The sequence below is a fragment of the Artemia sp. Qi Xiang Cuo genome, chromosome 7, assembly GCF_049724085.1.
Source record: "Artemia sp. Qi Xiang Cuo chromosome 7, ASM4972408v1, whole genome shotgun sequence".
Taxonomy (NCBI): domain Eukaryota; kingdom Metazoa; phylum Arthropoda; class Branchiopoda; order Anostraca; family Artemiidae; genus Artemia; species Artemia sp. Qi Xiang Cuo.
In genome coordinates, this window is record NC_142800.1 from 79,275,485 (window position 1) to 79,296,884 (window position 21,400).

A 21,400-nucleotide genomic window follows, 5' to 3' on the forward strand; every position below is an offset into this window, starting at 1 on the left:
AACTTTTTTAGAGGGGGGGGGGCACACGAAGCCTCAAAAATTCTAGTTTCAGGCCAACATTTTCAAACTCTCAATGAAAGGTCCATCAGATAAATATGAATGGGTGATTTAACCTCTGACTTGCGTTCAGTTGGAAGTTCAGTATGGTTTCTGAGGATTGGGGCTTTAGACCTCACCTCTTATTGTGGAAACGTAGATTGTAGCGGGAAACGCTAGCTTGTATGTATAAAAGCGATTGATAATGATAAACTGTCGAAGTTAGCGTAAAGAGCAGCGCTTGATAGGAACGGCAGCCTCCCTTATATTTTAGGAAATCGCATTTTCTTGAGTAAAGCGAAAACACTTCGATTAGCTCTTGTTCTGAAAGTACTGCTATATAAAAGTAAACTTTACCATAAAGAGGGGGTGACTGAGCGGGCACCAGCCACCCTCATATTTAGATCTTAACTGAACTTGATACTAAAAATGAGCATAGATTAAATTTAAAAAAGCAAGTCTTTTAAAACTTGAAACTAACTGGTGTTATTCTATATAAGTATCAAGGGGCCGTCATCCCGTAATCCCCAGTTTGATTATTTTTTGCACTAAAGTTATTATTTTTTGCGCTAAAGTTTGATTTTTTTTTCTCTTAGCGTTCAAGAAGTATGCTCTAGCAACAATGTGATAAAATGTTGTTTTTTTTTATTAAAAAAATTCGGTGAATAATGGATTGGTTAATTTTTATTTTCTTTTAAAAATGAAATTTCCGGTTCAAATTTTTTCAAAATCTGTATCAGAACGTCTATAAACTGTTAAAGTTTAAAGTATTGTTTATATATATATATAGAGCCTGACGTCGCGTCAGTAGATCGACCAAACGCTGCCGAAGAGCGGCATATTTAGCCGCACCCGGTGCGCCGCCGGTATGTCGCTGCCGACATAGGCGGCGGTGTTCGGTCGACTTTAAATTAATTTTGCGGCAATTCTTTATTGCGTCAACCGCAAATTCGAAGCTTTTCCTTCTCGTGTGGTTTAGTATTTCGATTTTCCTGATTAGAAATCAAGCAATGTTTGCACTATCCCCAAATTTTTGGGGATTTCCCCGAAAATTTATGTGTCATCTCGAAAAAAAAAATTGGTTCTCCAAATCCCCAAACATCACCCAATCTCCGTGCTATCCCTAGCGAATTACCGCTAGTGACTTTCCCTGCCAAATATTACTTTGCATACCATAATTCTTCACTACTCTCTTGTCCGTTGATTTTCGTCTCTTTTGTTACTTTGCATAAAGACCTGACAGATGCAGTATGCAAATGCAAATATTGCAATATACACAGTTCTTCATATGTTGACAAAAAACAGTATCGTCTTTATGAAATGAGTTTAAATAATTTTGAATGCAGTTTCCCAATCGCTATTTCTAACATTGTTTGTAGTCAAGAATTTTATTTTCAAGTTGAATAGAATTATAGAATAAATTCACTACTATACAGCTTCAACCTTCAGTTGGATTTTGAAATTGACAGCCGACAAATTGTTTCTACTGCTGAATTGTAACTTTGCAGATTTTTTTTTTTTTTTTTTTTTTTTCGATAAGATTTTCTTAATGTTTAATACTCAATTGTTGAACGCCTGAATGTTTAATACTCAATTGTTCGGAAACTAGCCCAAAAATATGACTCATCAATAAAATGTAAATTATTGCCTAGAGGGGGGGGGATAGAGGCCAATAATTTTTAAGTGATGAGACCTTTTTATTTTTTTATTGAAAGCAGGGATGCCAAAAGGATAACTAATTTTTTCATTTAAATTGGAGACAGAAGAAAATGATATCAAATTTCCTGGGAAACCATTGAAATATTTTGATAGACCCACGGCCCCCCATTAAGACTTGTTCATTGTCTTGGATATTTTGCGATTTCTCATAGGCTACTGGCCTAATTTGGCTTTTGTGTATGCTCCCTTTTAATTAGATTCTTTGGATCTTATTGAATGCCAAGGCGAATCTATGACTCAGTTTTTCAATAATTTGAGGTATATCTGAATAATATCGACATTTTTGTTGTTGTCTTTATACCCCTTTACTCATACCCTCAATTTTTTTCAAGGTACACTAAGCTGTTTAACGTTATTCTGCGCGTAGTGACCTAGTTAATTATTAAGTAACTTATTTTTCTAATGAAAGATGAGACGGTATCCTATCAAGGTGGTATCCAGAGGGGGGGGTAGGGGGGTAATACATTTAAATGATAATATCTCGAAATTGAAAGCAGGGATCCCAAAAAGTTATTTTTTTTAATTTAAAGCAGAGACGGCATTTTATCAAGGTGGTATCCAGAGGGGGTGGGGGTGGGGGTAGTGAGCAAAAATATTTAAATGATAATACCTCGATTTTTTTTTGAAAGCAGGGGTGCCAATAATTTAATTATTTTTTTTATTTAAAGCAGAGATGGTGTCCTATCAAGATAGTATCCATAGGGGGGGCATTGGGAGTTATTATATTTAGGTGATAGTACCTTGATTTTTTTTTTATTGAAAGTAGGGATGCCAAAAAGTTGAAAAATTTAAACAAATTAACAAGATTTCCGTGAGCTATATTTTATACAGCACGTATATGGTTTTAGTGTCGCAAAGGAAAGGTACATATGCATTCAACCCGTTTTCTTTCTTATTTATGACGTGGATATAATTCGAAAAAATTCATTCATAAGGTTCAGTCAGATTCGCACTAAAACGAATTTGTGTGACGAAAGCAATATCGACATCCCCACCTAGCGTTGCGCTCGAGTGACAATGGCGCCCTTGGTCCAGTGCCCAAGTTACATTAAAAGGCCAGGTCATAATAAAAGCTTTCAATTTGGGAGGTTCAAGGAGGAGTCTTTGACAGTCTTATGACCTCAGGGTACTAGATGTTGCAACGTTCTTACGTATCTACAGTGGTTTAAAGTATTTGATCACCCCACATATGATTACCAAAAATATGCACAAATATAACAAATGTAACATTTGGAATATTATAACACTTTTTTCAAAACTTTGAAGAAAAGCAAAAAAGGCTAAATACCCCTAACTACGCTTTAAAGCTATTTTAAAAAGAAGTTCTTTGGAGATTTCCATGGAAATTACCATAGCAGAAGCTTTGAGCCTGGGTGGGAATCTAAGAGGAGTCTTTGAGTATTTTGACCACAGGTGACTTATTGTTGCGACTTTTTTAAATTTGGTAATTTTTGTGAGCAAAGCTTAAACTCGATAACTGATACTAAGTGTCCTAACATTTTGCTTGGATTAAAAGTGACGGACTAGGATGAAAATCTCAACATCTTCCTGGAGCTACTTCAGTCTGCGTATTATTTCATTTAATTACATTTAAAACGGATGAGCTTATCATTTTTTACCAGAAAATAGCTGGCATTTAGTTTTTCTTCATACCGAATAAACCATTAAGTGTTTTTTGTTTCGGTGTAATTGAAGTGTTCTCATGTGTAGTCTTCATCATGTATTTTTCAATTTGATAAATTTACTCCTTTTAGATGCAGTTTATGATTTGACTGATACTAGGTATTTATCAATTTAAAATTTGGAATGAATCCCCCAAAGAAAAAAACGAATAATATCCAAAAGAACAGCCGAAAGCAATAAAAAAGCAGCAGTTCAGCCTTAGCCTACATGGCACATATCAAACAGTTCGTGGTAACGAACTGTAAGTAAGGAGCGACCCGGCTCAATGGTAGCCGAAACTCTAAAAAACGGGATTTTGATACCAATAGATACATCAAAAGAATCAGATTTTAATTCTGATTTCAAATATATAAGTTTCATTAAGTTTAATCTAACCCATAAAAAGTTACGTGCCTGAGAAAATTTGGCTGATTTTCGAAAAAAGGGGGAAAGACCCCCTAAAAGTTATAGAACCTTAATGAAAATCACACCATCATATTCCGCGTATCAGAGAACCCTACTGTAGAGGTTTCAAGCTCCTATCTACAAAAATGTGGAATTTTCCATTTTTTGCCAGAAGAAAGATCACGGATGCGTGTTTATTTGATTGTTTGTTTGTTTGTTTGTTTGTTTTTTTTTCCCAGGGGTGATCGTATCGACCCAGTGGTCCTAGAATATCGTGGAAGGGCTCATTGGAACTGAAATTAAAAGTTCTAGTGCCCTTTTTAAGTGACCAAAAAAAATGGAGGGCAACTAGGCCCCCTCCCACGTTCATTTTTTCCCACAGCCACCCGATCAAAATTTTGAGATAGCCATTTTGTTCAGCATGGTCGAAAATATGATAAAATGTCTTTTAGGATGACTTGATCCCCCGAAGTCCCCAGGGGGAGGGCTGAAAGTTATGAACTTTACTCAATGTTAACATATAGTATTGGTTATTGGGAAGTATACAGACTTTTTCAGAGGAGATTTTTTCTGGTAGGTGGGGGAAGGAGAGGGTCGGGGGCTATATGGAAGGATCTTTCCATGAAGGAAGTTTTCATGGGGGAAGGGACATTGCTATGAAGGGGGCGCCGGATTTCCCAGCATTATTAAAGAAAAAGATCAGGAATTAAATAAAAAAAAACAAGTTTTTCAACTGATCAACTGATTGTGATTAAGAGGTCATTTTTAAAGAACTGTAAAAATTCGAACATAGTTTAAAGAGCAGGGTATTGACTAGGGGGCGAACCCTCTAATATACGTGTTAAAAATTTATGAATATAGAAGTTCGTTACGTAAGTTAATTCTAAGTTACGTATATTTATTACTAATAAAAACGTTCGTAAATAAAATTAAACAAGTTTCGAGAAAGCCATTTAACCAAATATAATATGCAAATTTTGTTTTAATTATTCATGTACGGTGAGCCAAAATCAAAACCTGCATTAATTCAAAAACGTTCAAAAATTAAATAAAAAAAACAAGTTTTTTTAACTGAAAGTAAGGAACGACGTTAAAACTTAAAACGAACAGAAATTATTCCGTATATGAAGGGGCTGTCCCCTCCTCAACGCCTCGCTCTTTACGCTAAAGTTTGACTTTCTCACAACTCTATTTTTTTAAACAATAAAAAAACTTTAGCGTAAAGAGCGAGGCGTTGAGGAGGGGACAGCCCCCTTCATATACGGAATAATTTCTGTTCGTTTTAAGTTTTAACGTCGTTCCTTACTTTCAGTTAAAAAAACTTGTTTTTTTTATTTAATTCTATAAAGAAGCCAAAAAACTTTAAAATGATTTTTTTTTTTAATTGTAATTACAAACCAGTTTTTAATGCAAGAAGTCTTTTTAAGAATCCAAAAGAGCAAAAATACAATCAATATCAAAGTCGCCCATTTCAATTGTTTTAAAAGTGACAAAACAGATAGCCTATAGGCAAAGGGCATTATGAAAAAATTAAGCTTCTAAGTTCAAAGTTATATTCTAAGTTTTTACCCAGATAATTGACGAATTTTGTGATACGGTATTTGAAGTTGTGTATGCAGTAACGCTCAATGAAAAAAACTACTAATTTTGATAATTATTTATGTTAAGAATACATAACTAGTAGATACTTCAACTGCTCGTATTATGCAAGGGTTCTGAAATGCCACTGCCATTTCGTCTCTGCCAGATCCCTTCTTCCCTTGAGGAATAGCGAAGAAGACCAGTTTCCAGCCAGACATTTGGGAATTTTTGAACTCATGTATAGGCCCGAATCGGTTGTAAATTTAAGCTGTGATTTGAGAAAGACCGATGCAAACATTAAGGTTTGCGGTCAACATTGATCATGCAGGCGGTACGCCGCCGACATCTTACCGGCGGCGCGGCGCGGCGTGCTGTTTTTGGCCCCGCCAACGCCGGTCTTCCCTCATCGGCGCGGTGCCGGGGTCTATATATATATATATATATATATATATATATATATATATATATATATATATATATATATATATATATATATATATATATATATATATATATATATATATATATATATATATATATATATATATATATATATATATCTTTATGAATCAGGCTGTTTTAATTGCTAGTGTTTAAATTATACTTCGTTGCCAAATTTTTTATTATACATATACTTTTTAAATAAGGTTGTGGATGCTCACGTAGTTGTGTTGTTAACTGTTACAAAAAAAAAAAAAAAAAAAAAAAAAAAAAAAAAAAAAAAAATGTGAACCCTATGTGAGTCAACTGACCCTTAAAAAAAACTGTCCTAGCTCTGAAAGCAAAGGTATATCCATTTTATTTGTTCGGTGTGGGGGGAGGTACAAAAAACACATAAAAAAAACATTAAAATTATATGCACTTTATTGCGTTTTTACGAGTTGGACACAAATTTCCGGGGGGTTCAAACTCCATACCCCGCTCCTAGATACACCCTTGTCTGAAGGTATCTTTCTTGAATACCATGCAAGTTCGTACTTCTCTAGAATTACTTACTTAGGTCCTCCCACGCCTTGAGGCTCGTAAGGCAGCAACTGTTGCCTCCACGTCACTCCATCTTAGGCCAGCGACCAGAGCTCCCTCATTCACCTACTTAACTACGCTGCCTACTGCTTCTCCGCAGACTTGGACAGTTTCCAGCACCAGACGTCTTACGGGAGTCTGCCCTCTTTCATTTTTTGCCATATGTCCCCAGTACCTCCAACGTCTCTTACGAATTTCACTCGTGATTAGAAGCTGCTTAGTCTGGGCTATAATGTTTACATTCGGTATTCTTTTAGTCTAGTGTATTGGAAGTATATTTCTTAGGCAATTGTTCTCAGATCCATGAGAACAGATGTTTAAATTATACTTCGTTGCCAAATTTTTTATTATACATATACTTTTTAAATAAGGTTGTGGATGCTCACCTAGTTGTGTTGTTAACTGTTACAAAAAAAAAAAAAAAAAAAAAAAAAAAAACGTGAACCCTATGTGAGTCAACTGACCCTTAAAAAAAACTTTCCTAGCTCTGAAAGCAAAGGTATATCCATTTTATTTGTTCGGTGTGGGGGGAGGTACAAAAAACGCATAAAAAAACATTAAAATTATATGCACTTTATTGCATTTTTACGAGTTGGACAAAAATTTCCGGGGGGTTCAAACCCCATACCCCGCTCCTAGATACACCCTTGTCTGAAGGTATCTTTCTTGAATACCATGCAAGTTCGTACTTCTCTAGAATTACTTACTTAGGTCCTCCCACGCCTTGAGGCTCGTAAGGCAGCAACTGTTGCCTCCACGTCACTCGGTCTTAGGCCAGCGACCAGAGCTCCCTCATTCACCTACTTAACTACGCTGCCTACTGCTTCCCCGCAGACTTGGACGGTTTCCAGCACCACACGTCATACGGGAGTCTGCCCTCTTTCATTTTTTGCCATATGTCCCCAGTACCTCCAACGTCTCTTACGAATTTCACTCGTGATTAGAAGCTGCTTAGTCTGGGCTCTAATGTTTACATTCGGTATTCTTTTAGTCTAGTGTATTGGAAGTATGTTTCTTAGGCAATTGTTCTCAGATCCAAGTCCTGCTCTCGAAAGTATGTCTTTGAGACTCTTCTTGATTTACCTAGACAAGTTATGAAAATTTTAATGTAAATAGTCAAACTAAAGATTTTTTTTTTTCAAAGTTCGATTTTGATTGAATTTTTCGCAAGCATATAAATCTTGGGCCCAGAAATAGACGAAAACTCCAGCTTAAGTTGCGCTTGATCAAGCTTGGTGGTAATCAACAGATACGTCCTAATATTGATTTTTGGTAGTCAGAACCTAAACTGGCCTCCGTATTGGGAGGAAGGGGGGAGGGGAGGAAGTTCATAAGTTTTTATCATCCTGATATCTAACAGAAGACATTATCGGATCTCAACTAAACTCTGTGGAGAGTAGAGTAAGCGACTTCGCTTTATTTGTTAGAAGTTATTACTGATTTAACCTTCGTGGGGAGGAGCCGATTCTTAATGCTTGTTGGCAGAATATCTGGAAAAGGGCATCTAGCAAATGAACATTGCAAAACATGTTGGGAAGTATGAGTAAATGTTTTATTTTGATATTTTGGGTGTTTGGATACAAGCGACCCTTTGAAAGAGAATGGGGAGACGTGGTCACTAAAATCCCTTTGTCAGGACATCTTATATGCTTTTCTAGTTATACCTTTCGGGGTTCGAGACCTTTTTAAATCTTTATAAGGAAAGGAAATGAAGAAAAATTTGTATTTTCATGTTGTAAAGTCATATAGCAGAAGTGGTTATCTGATCTCAATCAAACCTGGTCAGAAGCAGCATTAAGTCTCATACCTGTGCCTTTCAAAAGTTTTTGCCAGGATATTTACCAGCAGAGGTTCTTGGAACGTAACACAACTGGGTTGAAAGTAAGAGCTATGACTAGTAATAATTCTTGAGGATCAGGATCCGATTCAACCTTTGCAGGGGAGGAAAGCGGTGACCCGTAGCAGAAGCGGTGATCAGATTCTAGTCATACTTGGTCAGTAATAATAGTTAATGTCATATTTTTTACTTTTGAGGTATCCACTCATTTTGAACAATATGGGAAGGGGGGTCTCTATCTCTTAATTCTTGTCTTCACAACATCTACTACGGATTGTCCAGTTACAAATAAACTAGGTGGGAATTAGGGGGTAATTCTCCTAGTTTGGATAGTCCGTACTTGATCCGACCTTCGTGAACGAGGGGATCTTATCATCATGACTTCTGCATGAACCACATATAACTATAGCTTGGTGGGAAGTACGAGCTAGTGTCCTGTTGTGGGTAGCAGGTCCTACGTATATGGGTAAAAAGAGAGGGGGTTATAAAATCTTACATTCAGGACATCTGCGTTAGCCAAATTGATTGTCTTTGACACAAATAAGTCGAGAGTAACATGTGATTTTTGCGCTATATGTTTGAATTTCAATCATTATCGTTCCTCTTTAGTTGTAGCCAAGGCCGTACCCAGATATGGGGCTAGGGGGTTTGAACAACCCCCCCCCCAAAAAACAAAAAACAAAAAGATGTTTGTTTGACTCGTAAAAACGTAACAAAAATGAATATAAACAAAGTTCCTATGCGTTTTTTGAGGGTTTTTATGTAAACCCCTCCCCTGAAAAAAAATCTTTGAGTAAAACCCCTCCGAAAAAAAAATCCTGAGTAAGGCCTTGGTTGAAGGCACACTAAATTCTTGTCATCGGCACATCTAATGAGATATGTTGCTTAATCTTAACAAAACGTGGGTATCGGTAATAGTCGATGCCCTGGTTTTATTTTTTGGGGGCCTCGGGTCTGATTTGAGCTTTGTATGTGGGTTATGATGAAACGGGATGATAGGTATCTAAATTCTAGCCATTAGGATGTCTACTATCAAAGGTTGAAGCACTTCGCGGGACCTTGGCATCAGAGTTTTAATTACTACCTAAATTCCCCATAAGGTTATGTCACTACAGAGCATAGTGGTTTCAACTTAGCTTTTTCTTGAATAGTCTAAATTTACGTTAGGTACTATCATATTTTTTATTTATTGACTCTGCTTTTTAAAATTTCATGTTCCTTTCTTCTTGCTGACAGTAGTGAAATTTGTGATCAATTTCTTGTAAAAATAATCATCAAATGCTCAAAATGAGTCGTATATTTATCTAAGTTGCCGAAAAACGTTACTAGGAAGGATGTTAGTTTGAAACTCGGTTTTGATAATGTACATTTACTTTCTACTATTTAAATCTTGGTCAAAACAAAGCTTGTCGTAGCACTTACACCCCCCCCCCCCACCCTCCCGCCATGGAAATATCCAGGTGACGCTCGTGGCTACAGTAATATGCTCGTGATAATATGTGGCACATGTCAAAAAGAGATTTGATGCCCATTTCCTTGCACACAATATTCTCTAATTATCTGTTTAACCCTTTTTTGTCCGAACCCTTTATGTCCGTATTTTATTTGGCTCCCAAATTACTTAGAAGTTTAGTCTTATAGATCTTTCGATATCAAAACTGTTCTCATCAAATCTTGGATGTATTAAAAAGCCATCTTGTGTCAAACAACTTGTTTCTATTATCATTCGAAAAACCCTTCACGTATTTTTCAGGTTTTTCTGCTTTTCTGTAAAATCTATGTCGTAACATAATGTGTTTTAAGTATGCATATCTATAGAATATTCTCTAGGAAGTCTTTCATGATAATTAGGCTAGTGTAAAAAAAAGATAATAATAAACTTAGTTCGGTTGAATGTAGTTTGGTAGTATTCTCCTTTAAAGTTTTAGGTTAATTTACTGAGGCAAAAGAAGTTTCTAATGCGGCTCATTCTCTATTGAAAACAGGAGGGTGGCAAACTGTTTACTTTTTGGATCCGTGTTTATTACACTACCCTAATTGAAAAGAAATTTTGATGCACTAGTAAAGATATCTATTGTTTTGAAGATGTTATGCACTATTGCATGCCATTAAAGAGTAAACTAAATACAGAGTAGATAGGGACCTTACCCTCCGCACCACTACCCCCCCCCCCCCAAAAAAAATCGAGTCTAAGGCCCTGAAAAAAACTAGAAATAATAATCTAAATATGAACGTTTGCTGTATCTTAACCCAGTAAAACTCTCCTATTTCACCCTCACTGGAAGGGCTGAGCGCTATTACGCCTGATGCAGAAAGATTTCCTGAGTAATATTTAACGTTCTTTTATTGATGCTATTAGTTTTTCACCTTAAATTTGTTCACCTCACTCGTTGCCTATGAGTAGAGAAGCTTCTGGCGCTAAGTTTCGCGGTATTTCATCAAATGTCTTTTTTACCACAAGCAATGGGGCTAATTAAGAGTAACTTGAGACTCTTGGAGTCAGACATTCAGTCTCCGATATTTGCAACAACATTTTATTAGATCTTCAAGCAAGTGCTACGAATTTTAAGCAAAAGCTTTTCATAAATTGAAAATACTTCAAATGTTTTAACTTGAAAGTGGAAACACTGGTGGTATCGTCTCAAAAGCGATCAGCTGCCCTAGGTGAGTATGCGTAAGGGACTGGTGTTAATTCCCTACTGTGCATACTATGCTCAAGCTCTCCAAGAGTTCGTGAGCTATAATTATTCATGAAATCTCATGATTACTACTATTTACCCCCATATTATCTTGAATTTAGGGTTAACTCGGCTTCTTTTTTTTGTTGTTTGAAGAGTCAATTTTTTTCTGGAAAAAATTCTACTAATATACCTGTCTTCTTTCCGATCAAATAGCTGTTTTTTTCCTAAACCATTTTATTTTGCCTCTATCAATTTTGGCGAACAATATTTTTGTCAAGCCGGCAAAAGAAGAGATAAAGAAGGGAAAAAGCAGGTAAATTAATTAAGTGCTATAAAACTATATAACTTAACACTATATACAATAGCAGTAGATTTTATTGAATTTAAAAGACTGTATGCCTATGCACCTTTTACCACTAAAAGTGACGGGAAGGGTTTGGAAAAAACTGGTCATTGATGTTTCAGAATAAGCGTTGTGCGTGTCAATGTAACAGGTTTTCTGACCTCCGACCTCTTTCTCATCTTTAGTTTGTTGACCTTTAGCGTGTGACACAAGGTAAACTAACCAGTTTGAAGTAACTGAATATTTTCTTTGATCGTTTTTTTTTCACTGAGAGATACCTGCACTGAGAGATACTTTCTCCGTTTTGAAATTCGTGCAAATATGAGATCCAGCTTAGCCTTTATTTAATTATGGTTTTTATGCTTATCATACATGTTTTCAAAAGTGACAACTCAAAAAATGGATAAGGCTTACTAAAACAATTTGTTTATAATGAAAGAAAAACTGTTTATAATTCTGTTTCCATTTTAAATATCATACATAAGATAGCAACTTGACAAGCTGCCATTTTCTACGGCTGTGCGCCGCAAAGCTTTAGTTTCGGCTCAAATTAATTCGAATTGTTCTAACTCCGAAATTTTGAGCCTTGCAAGGATTTACCGCTTTGGCCGGTTATGCTCCTACTCTATTCGGTAGTGCCTTTAGTTCTCAAGCCAACTCTCTTGCTTTAACTAGTTTACTCTTTCTAAAGAAATTAGAACAAACATAATTTAAATTTTATGAAATGAATTTTGTTTGAAAGTAATTCGATGATGACTGTCTTTGAGGCAAAATTGGTGGTCCTGAAGCAATCCACTGTAACTAGATACATAAGAATGGTGTTGGATTTAACAAAAGTTTTTATGAAAATGTTTTGGAACTAGCTAATTTGAAATCTTAGGCTGAAATTACGATTCACCCTTTAATATAGCATACATATTTCACAAATAAAGTTTGATTTCCACCCTATTTGTATTATTAGAAGCTATTTTTTAAACCTGTAGGATACATCTTTTATTTAGTTTAAGACACTCATGTTTTAATTTAAGCCTATTACCAGGTTATGGAAACGAACTGAAAGTAAGGAATGACTTGCCTTAATAGTAACTGAAAGTCCAAAAAAGGGGGTTTGGTTACAGAATGTAATTTAAAACAATGAAATTTTTATGGTGGCTCCAAATATACAAGATTCATCCAGTTTAAAGTTACCCATCAAAAATTACGCTACGAGCCTGAGAAAATTTGTTGGACTATTATAAAATGGGAAAGCCACACCCCAAAAGGGCAAGTAATCGTGATAAAAGTCACACCATCTAATTCAGCATGTGAGGAAGCCCTTTTGTAGAGTTTTAAAACTCCTATCCACAAAAATGTGGAATTTTACTTTTCTTTGAGAAGAATGACTACGGATATGATTTGTTTTTTCTCTCAGGGTTGTCGTATCGAGTCAGTAGACTTAGAAAATTCCAGGGAAGTCTCAGTCGAACCGGAATTGAGTGCTGGTGCTCTTTTTAAGTAGCTAAAAAGATTGTGGTACAAAACTACAATTTTGATCCAAAGAGGACAAGTTGATATCAATGAAATATTCTAACATGGCCAATCGATTTAGAATTATCGAAAAACTGTATATTGACCTTCCCCATTTCAGAGACACCAGTACCACGCGGTGGTGCATTCTTACCTAAATAGTCACGTAGTCTGTAGGCTACCAAATAAATGGTCAATATACATATTCATTTTAAAGTTCCCTTTAATCAAGTTGATTCAGTTGATGTTTAATAAAATTTTATACAGCGATATTGCAATGCGCATCAGCTATTACGGAGGAAAACCGTTTGGTCATTGTATAGGTGGAGGAAGGGTTGTGCCTGATGCCTCAATAAACAAATTCCCTACATGGAGACTCACAATGGGCGTTGCGGGGCGGTAGCTCCCCTCTTGTTGCCTGAAAATGTTTTCTTTGTAGCATAAGAGATTGCATTCATATGCATCCCGGTACAAAATATGGAGAAGGGGTGCACCGTGAGCCCCTTCAGGGAATTTAACAGGAGGGGAAGGGGGGTGTTATAATTAATTTTTGGTTTTATCCATGCTTAAATAGAAATATAGGGTTTTATGTTAATTAATGAGGTGGCGAGGGCACGCTGTGCGGATGAAGGATGACAAATTGCCGAAGATTGTTCCTTCGGCCTACCGTCTAGGGCTAAACGGAAAGCAGGTCGTCCTCGTCTGGGGTGGGAGGGTGTCATAAAGAAAGATTTAATGGAAATGGGAACTTCGTGGGCGGGGTGGGCGTAAAAAGGGAGGCTTTGAATAGATTGGGGTGGAGGAGAAGCGTGCGTAGCTGTGTTGGCTTCAGGCGGCTTGGTGCTGCGGTGTGTTGTTAGTAGTAGTAGTAGTAGTAGTATGTGAATTAGTTTTATATTTATTGCGGTTACGAACTGTAAGTAAGGAGTAACTTGGCCTAAATAGTAGTCAACAATCTTTAAAAAGGAGTTTTGGTTAGGATGCGTACATTAAAAGAATCGGCTTTTTATGGTGCTTCCCGTTATAAAATTCCTTAAGTTTAAAGTGAACCACAAAAAGCTACGAGCCTGAGCAAATGTGTCCCATTTCCGAGAAAGGTAGAGACACCCCACAAGGGTGAATGATTCTAATGAAGATTGCTCCATCAAATGCAGCATATTAGGGGACTATTGTGGAAGTGTCAAACCCCTACCTACAAAAATGTGAGACTTTGTATTTTTTCCGAAAAGAATCATTATGGATGCGTGTTTTTTTTTATCAGGGGTTGATTAAATAATAGGTTCGGGAATATCGCGGGAATGCTTATTAGACACGAAATTGGCAGTTATACTCACCTTTTTAAGTAGCAAACCATTGTATCACAGTAAAGTGGCATTTTCAGCCATTTTATGGCACAAAATGACAAATTAGGCCCGTTGGATACCAAAAACCACCGAGCAAAAATTCTGAGGTAGCTGATCGATATAAAATTTTCGAAAAACTATGCATAAAGCTTTCCAGTTAGAGACGGCAATGCTGTGCGGTGTCACATTCATTCTTAACAATGCGCGTAGTTTATGCACAATAGGCGGTTATTATGGAAACCTCTTTTAAAGCTTCATTTAAATAAATTTAATAATTTGCGGCTTGATCCTATGATTAGATTTGGTATTTCAGAACCCCCCTCCTAATAAATATTTGGAGGGGTGTATTCTTTCAAGAAAAATTGCCATTTTCAAAGCATCGTTTTACGAATATAAAAGCTAAATGTAAAAATGGGGGTGGACAGAGGGAGTAGTAGCCTTCCTTCGCATTTAATAGAGCATTGGACCAGACAGCTCGTAATAACAAACTTAAAGCAGAGAGCGACCCTTATCAATGGAAATCAAAACTCTAAAAAACTAAAAAAGTTTTGATTACAATATATGCAACAACAAAATCTATTATGTATGTTTATTCTAACTATGCAAAATGTACTAATTTTGATATTGCTCATTAAAAGCTATTAGCACATGAAAATTTGCATAATTTGCAATAGGAATTATCCCCCCTCCCCCGGTAGTTCGTGCTGAAATTAGACTTTTGTCCTCGCAATTCTTTAAGAGCGACTGATGAGGCACAAGTTCCAAGCAGAAGCGCAAGTTGGAGCGACAAGTATCTTTAAAGCACTGCAAAACTTCAGTGTGAAGAGTGGGGGTTGAGGAAGAGTTAGTTCCCCTCTTCTAAATAATTTCTGATAACATAGTGACTACATAAACCCTTAAGTACCATTTTGGTTAGAATCAAACGCAAATAAAAAAAAAAAATATGTTTGTTATATTTTACTTTCGACCAACCTCTTAGCTTCAGAATTATCGTCAGCAACCTTAACAATTGAGAATCTTGACTGGTGGAAATTGAAAAGTATTCATAATTTTTGATTAGACTAGCGAGGAGTTGATAAGGGAGCTGGCGCTCCCCATGGCAAAGTCCCCCGAATAATCCCCCCCCATGGAAAATTCCCTAACATGCAATATTGAGCACCCTCAGAGAAGGTATAAAATAGGTACCTTAAAATATACATTAAAGGGCCTTAAGTATTACAAAAGGACCAAACATTAAAAAACGCTTCTAGGACAGGGGCTGGTTGGTGTCCAATCACTTCACATTAAAAAAAAAAGAGAAAAAAAGACCAAATTTTCAAATTTTCGATCGAATGGGCATCCTCCGAAGTATCTACAACCACGAGGGTAAGATATATATATATATATATATATATATATATATATATATATATATATATATATATATATATATATATATATATATAGTATTTTAATACAAAGAGCTTTTCATCGGTATATTCTAAATTATGAAACTGTCTTTACCGTGATAGAGGTTCTATTTCGTTGTCCAATACCGCTTTTTAAGGAAGAATTCAAACTCTATTCAAAGTTATTAGTATCGTACATACCATAATCTTTCTTCAAAATTATTGTTTGCATTCTAGGTTAAGCTACATTAGATCACTGGAGACGCGTGACCAAGATGACGACACAATAGGCACCCCTATTCTAACGCATACATGTATATCTTCTACTCTTGGTGATATAGTTCTAACCTCTAAACTAAATCAGATGGAGTCGTCCTTAGATTTGTTTACTATCAACGGATCGTTTGTGGCTCATGCAAGAACACCAGTGGTAACTTCTATTTGCTATTCTTCCGCTCCTGAGGGTACCAGTGTCAACCTTATTGTCACAGGTCATCAATCCGGAGATATAAGGTAAAATTTTGCTCATTTCCTAGATTTATTTTAAAGTTTTCGATCGATTCGAGTTGGTTAAAAGGGAATCTGGATCATTAGAGGTTCATGCAAGAACACCATGGCAACCCTTCATTTGCTATTCTTCAGCCCCTGAGGATGCCATTGTCAGCTTTATTATTAGAGACTATTAATCTGGTGATATATGGTGTATTTGTGGTATTTTCTAGCTTTAATTTAAGATTAGTTCAGGCCTATTCACAATGATATTTAACTAGTCCTCAGATTTAGCTAGCACTAATTTGAGCCAATCAGATTTTTCATAGAATTTTCGGATTGGCTTAAAAATTCCAAAAAAAAAAATCCTAACTAAATTAAATTAGCACTAACTAGATTTCGGTATCAGTAAAATCTCATCATGAATTGGGCATTAGGAAAAGATCAGTTGGATCATTTGTGGTTCATCCAAGGACACTGGTGGCTAATTCCATTTGCTACTATTCTTTAGCCCCTGAGGATACTATTGTCAACTTCATTGCCACAGGCTATCAATCCGGTGATATAATGCATATTTATGTTCGTTTTCTAGGTTTATTTGAAAATTATGTCGATGAATTTTAGACCCGCTCACAACAATAATTTAAGTAATACCGTGGTTTAGCTAGCTCTTACTTGAGTTTAAATGAACACAATTTATTTGATAATTTGAATAATAAGTGTTCAGAAATTCAAGACTACTTTGGATTTCAGAGGAGATAAAAACGGTGATGAAACCTCTTTGTATTATATAGTATCTTTCTCTGGTTAGTTATTCATTTTGTTCAGTAGTGATGGGCTTTTGTTTTGCTAATTCAGTGCATTCATAGCAGAACAACCCAAGTCAAAAGGAAGCGAAATAAAAAAAAAACGGTTAAGAGGATTCGATACCTTAAACATCATTTTGTGGTCGGCTGGCTGTCTCAAAGGCAAAGAGCCCATTACCGAATTCTCCCAGGGGACTGCCTATCATTGAAACCTATTGACAATTTTTGATTTGATTATAAAATGTAATTGAAAAGACAGCGGAATTGTGTTGGCAGAGTTTTCAATCCCAGCCAGTTGAACCACAGAAAATTCCAAGAGCTGTCAAATTAATCAAATGATATTTCTTTTGAGGCGATTTTTGAATTTTCGTACCAGGTATACTAGAACGTTTTTAGAGACAATCCTTTCCTGAATTTTAAAAAGAAAATTCTGCTCCATTTGATAAAAAAAATACAATTCCTAATGTTATAAGTTTCCTTTAAGTTTCCTAATGTTATAAGGTTACAAAGTGTTTCTAAGATTTCAGGGAAAGTAGATGCCGGCTTCTAGTTTTCTGCTGTTTATACGGATCGTTTATCCAAGCTCTACAAGTTACGGCAAAACCGCCACACAAACTAAAACAGTTTATAATTGACGAGATAGGCTGATTCGTTATGGTGTCGAATCCCCTTAAGCACGTTGTTCAAAGCACCGATTTTTGCACAACGTATAAAACATACTAGTCATTAAGAGTCTTCCTTTCAGCATTATATACGGATCAAACTTCTGGAATCTCTAAAAGAGAAAACAAAATCAACTATTTCGGCAGTAAACCACTGCGGGTGGCCACCTTGGGTGGTCACTGTGGGCTTAATTAGGACTTCAAATATGTTACCTTGCAGTGCATAAATCTATTTACCTTTCTGTGTAAGAAATTTTTTTCTATATAATAAACCTGCTCCTTCCCTTCTTTTTTTTCTTAGAGCTGTTGCCTATGAAGTGGGCTGCCAAGTGTAGGGTACGCAAGCTCAGGTTACTCCTTGAATCACGCAAGGGTTGTCAAGCATGAAGTGGGTCATTACGTGCATAGGCTTTTTTATAGATCAGGTGGTCGAAGGCTTAAACTACCACCTGATTGAGGCAAGAGTCTTAGGCCTGCGGGACATACTGCTTGGGCAAAGTTCCAGTCATTCTGCCTATTTCCTTTAAGATATTTTACTTATATAGTGAGATAATTTTAATTGCTTTAAAACTAGAACGATAAAAACGAGTAAAAATTAGATAAAAAAAAAGCTTTTGAATATTAAGATTTCTCCGCCACTTCTGCTTCCGTAACATACCCATGCTTAAAACATTGCATTGAAAAAAAAAGAAAATCGCTGTCGATTCTAGTCATAAACAAGTTTTAAGGAATGATGAATTATGTCATACTTCATATTGGAGGCTGGGGGTCTTGTATCGATCAATTCAACTCGCTTGAAGTTCCAGTGAACTTGATGTTTTGCTCCCTCTTCACTTGTTAAAAAAAAAAGTTCCATACTATTAAAATTTGTATGCTGTAGTGTAATAATGTGTCTGCTTGATTATCATTAATGAGTGTATACAGTTTGTTTATTTATTACAGTTTGTTTATTTATTGTTTATTTATAACTCATCATTAATGAGTTATGCATTATTGTTATTTATTTCAAGTAAGAAGCCCATTGCTTTAACTCTTTTGTATTTAAACAACCTCTTAGGCGCCAAATTGAGCAAGTCGATTTTTACCTGTTTCAGGTTCGAGTGTCAAATCACCTGCTTTGCTGTTGGGACGTTTTTAAGGATTTAACACATGAAGTGAAAAAAAAATTACCTGTAGGACTCATCTTTAACCCAGATTAGACAAAATCCATATCAAACTGTACTTAGTTGTATTACAGGATATTGTCCAATCAGATGACGAGTCGACTAAAAGGAAAGCCAGCAAAGTATCTAAATACATTCAAAGACCACACTGAATATACATTAAGTACGAAAACAAAGAGAAGAAAGGATATTATAAATGAAAAATAAAATCGAATAGATGAGAAAAAACGAGGATTTTGTCAGCCTAAGCCAGTAGCAAACTATGAAAACGAAAACAAGCAAATATTTCTCCAAGGTTAGGTTAGTCGTCCTCAGTGCTCGGAAAAAAAAAACTATCCTTTTGAAGTGAATTCTATCAGAAGAGAAAAGACACTCATGTGTCATGAGTGTCTTTTCTCTTCTGGTAGAATTCACTTCAAAAGGTTAAATTTTGTCCTTTTTTTCTGTCTCTCTCTTCTGAGCACTGAGGACGACTTTGCGGAGATCCTTACCGAAATAATTGCTTGTTTTCTTTTTCATAGTTTGCTCCTGGCTGACAAAATCCTCGGTTATCTCATCTATTTGATTTTATTTTTCATTTATTATATACTTTCTTTTCTTTGTTTTCATACAGCAAAATATCTTCTTTTTAAGTTTGATCATTTTTACTTATGAACTTAATCAATTTGGCTCAGAACCGTACACTAGAACTGTAGTTTGGTTGTTAAGACTGGACATTCTTATTCGATTTTTTTAGCTTTTACTGTTTTAATCAAAAACGGTATAGATCTGCTAAGGATAAAAGTAAGTTCATATTTTTTTTTTTTTAATGTAATATTTTTAGTGATGTTTTCAGTAGTAACTTGTAATCTTTATATTTTTCTTTTGCTGTCTTGTTCTATATCTCCTGGATATTTTTAGTCTTTACATGGACGTCTTATATTTTAAAGCCCCCCAAAGGACAAAAAAAAAGAAATTGTTTTTCTAAGGAAAGCCTTTGGAAGTCAGCTAGTTTTTATGGAAATAGTACAATAAAGAAAGCTTACAGATTTCTGTTTTGGGGGTTTATTTCTGCCCTATAGATTTTTTATTGGTGATTTTGTTAGGATATCTTTTTTGTAACAACTTTTTTGTGACAAATATCACGTTTTGTGACATTTTCTTAGGATCATTAGAATCTCTGATTGTAGAATCCTCTTTTCAATTACTATTTTGTTGCAGATTTTGGAACAGCTGGGATCTGAGCCCGATACGTAAACTGGCTGAAGTAGTTAAGAAACCTGTAACCAGGTTAGTACTACTTTGTATCTTTTCTTTATGTCTTTTTATCTGTTTATCTTTTATTTTTGTATCTTTTCTTTATGTCTTTTTATCTTTTCTTTTTGTATCTTTTCTTTATGTTTCCAATTCCATATTGAGTCGATAAGTAGCAAAAACAGTCTACATTTTTTAGATACTTCTATGATCTTTTTTTGTGCCTTTCCTTCTTCTTCTGTGTTTTGACCCAAACATGCAGCTATGCATTGGAACATATTTGATGTTGAGCTTTCTATGTATTGTCATATTCTTTCCCTGTAACATCCTCATTGCACGTATTTTAGGTTATGCTTTGATTTTAATATTGTTATTATCTATGTTATTATTTTATTTCTTTTTTAATGTATATATAAATTCAAGAGTACAAGTCATAAGAATCTACGTAAAGGTTGAAAGAAAATTTGACACTAAATACGCCCTGATTCATCCCAAATGTGATTTTTTCGAGTCGTCCTAAAAAGGTCCTAAACATACAGCAATGCATCCTGACGTTTAATTAAATTCACGCACTGTTGCCGTATCCTTTTTTAGTCACTTTCTTCTCTTTGTTTTTGTTGCTAGTTCCTACCGTCTAAGCACTCGATTTTCTCTGAAGTTGTTTTACATTCAAAAGTATTTTAACCAAATAAGCCTAAAATGCCTAAAAATGACAAGACTACAAAATCCTTTAAAAAGCTAATTTTATAAAGTCAATGCTAAAATTTGCTAAAACTCTTTCGCTGTATCCCGGCAAATAAGCAAAATTAGAAATTATTGGACAATTTTTTCTTCAGCTAGTTTGTAAATTCAAACCAGCAATACATATTTCCTTTTGTTTTCACCGTTGTTCAATGTGACGTCATCAATTTTACTCGTGAATGTCTCTCCTATTGTGCTTTGTATTCAAAATGTGTTATTATCCTTAATATGTTGGGCAATAAATTTAAATTGCAAAGCAGAAAATGGCTAATTATTAAATTACGTATAATCATTTGTGGTTTCGAGCTCTTCGTATTAATTATAGTAGCCTACTTACTTTTTCTTTAACTGGGATTGAGTTCATTCTAAATATTTTTTCTCTCATGTAACAGGCAAGATGAATTTTCGAAGAATTTTTCTATAGGTGGGGGGGGGGGTGTTCTAAAACGAGGTTTGCGACAGAGTTCTTCCAAGAGAGCCTTTAGACCAGACTTGAGGGGGATTCTTCCCCATCCTTACTTTTGTGCATTTGCGCGGTGGACAGAGTCAAAATCTTTTGGTAGGGGGTAGGGGGCGTTTTTACTTGATATAGCAATTAGTGTCATGCTATGTCCTTCATCATTGTTATGCTCTGAGTCCACCTATTAACGTGCGTCACATCATGCAAAACTATATTTCATGGATAATTATTCCTTCAGAGGATTTTAAAATCAAAATTAGCAATGATTTTATTTCTATTTTTGAATGTTCATTATTGTTTGTTTTATGGACTATAACTATGT

At 35.5% G+C, this 21,400-nt stretch overlaps 1 protein-coding gene across 2 annotated transcripts in view; it reads left to right on the forward strand.

The window, feature by feature from the left end:
* mv (lysosomal-trafficking regulator mauve) overlaps positions 1 to 21,400 on the forward strand; it is a 329,493-nt gene that overhangs the window by 301,190 nt on the left and 6,903 nt on the right. For both annotated transcript variants that reach the window (XM_089092605.1, XM_089092607.1), the window contains exons 37-38: positions 15,762 to 16,037; positions 19,845 to 19,913. In XM_089092605.1, coding sequence (XP_088948731.1) covers positions 15,762 to 16,037; positions 19,845 to 19,913 — 345 coding nt within the window. The remainder of the gene's footprint in view (positions 1 to 15,761; positions 16,038 to 19,844; positions 19,914 to 21,400) is intronic.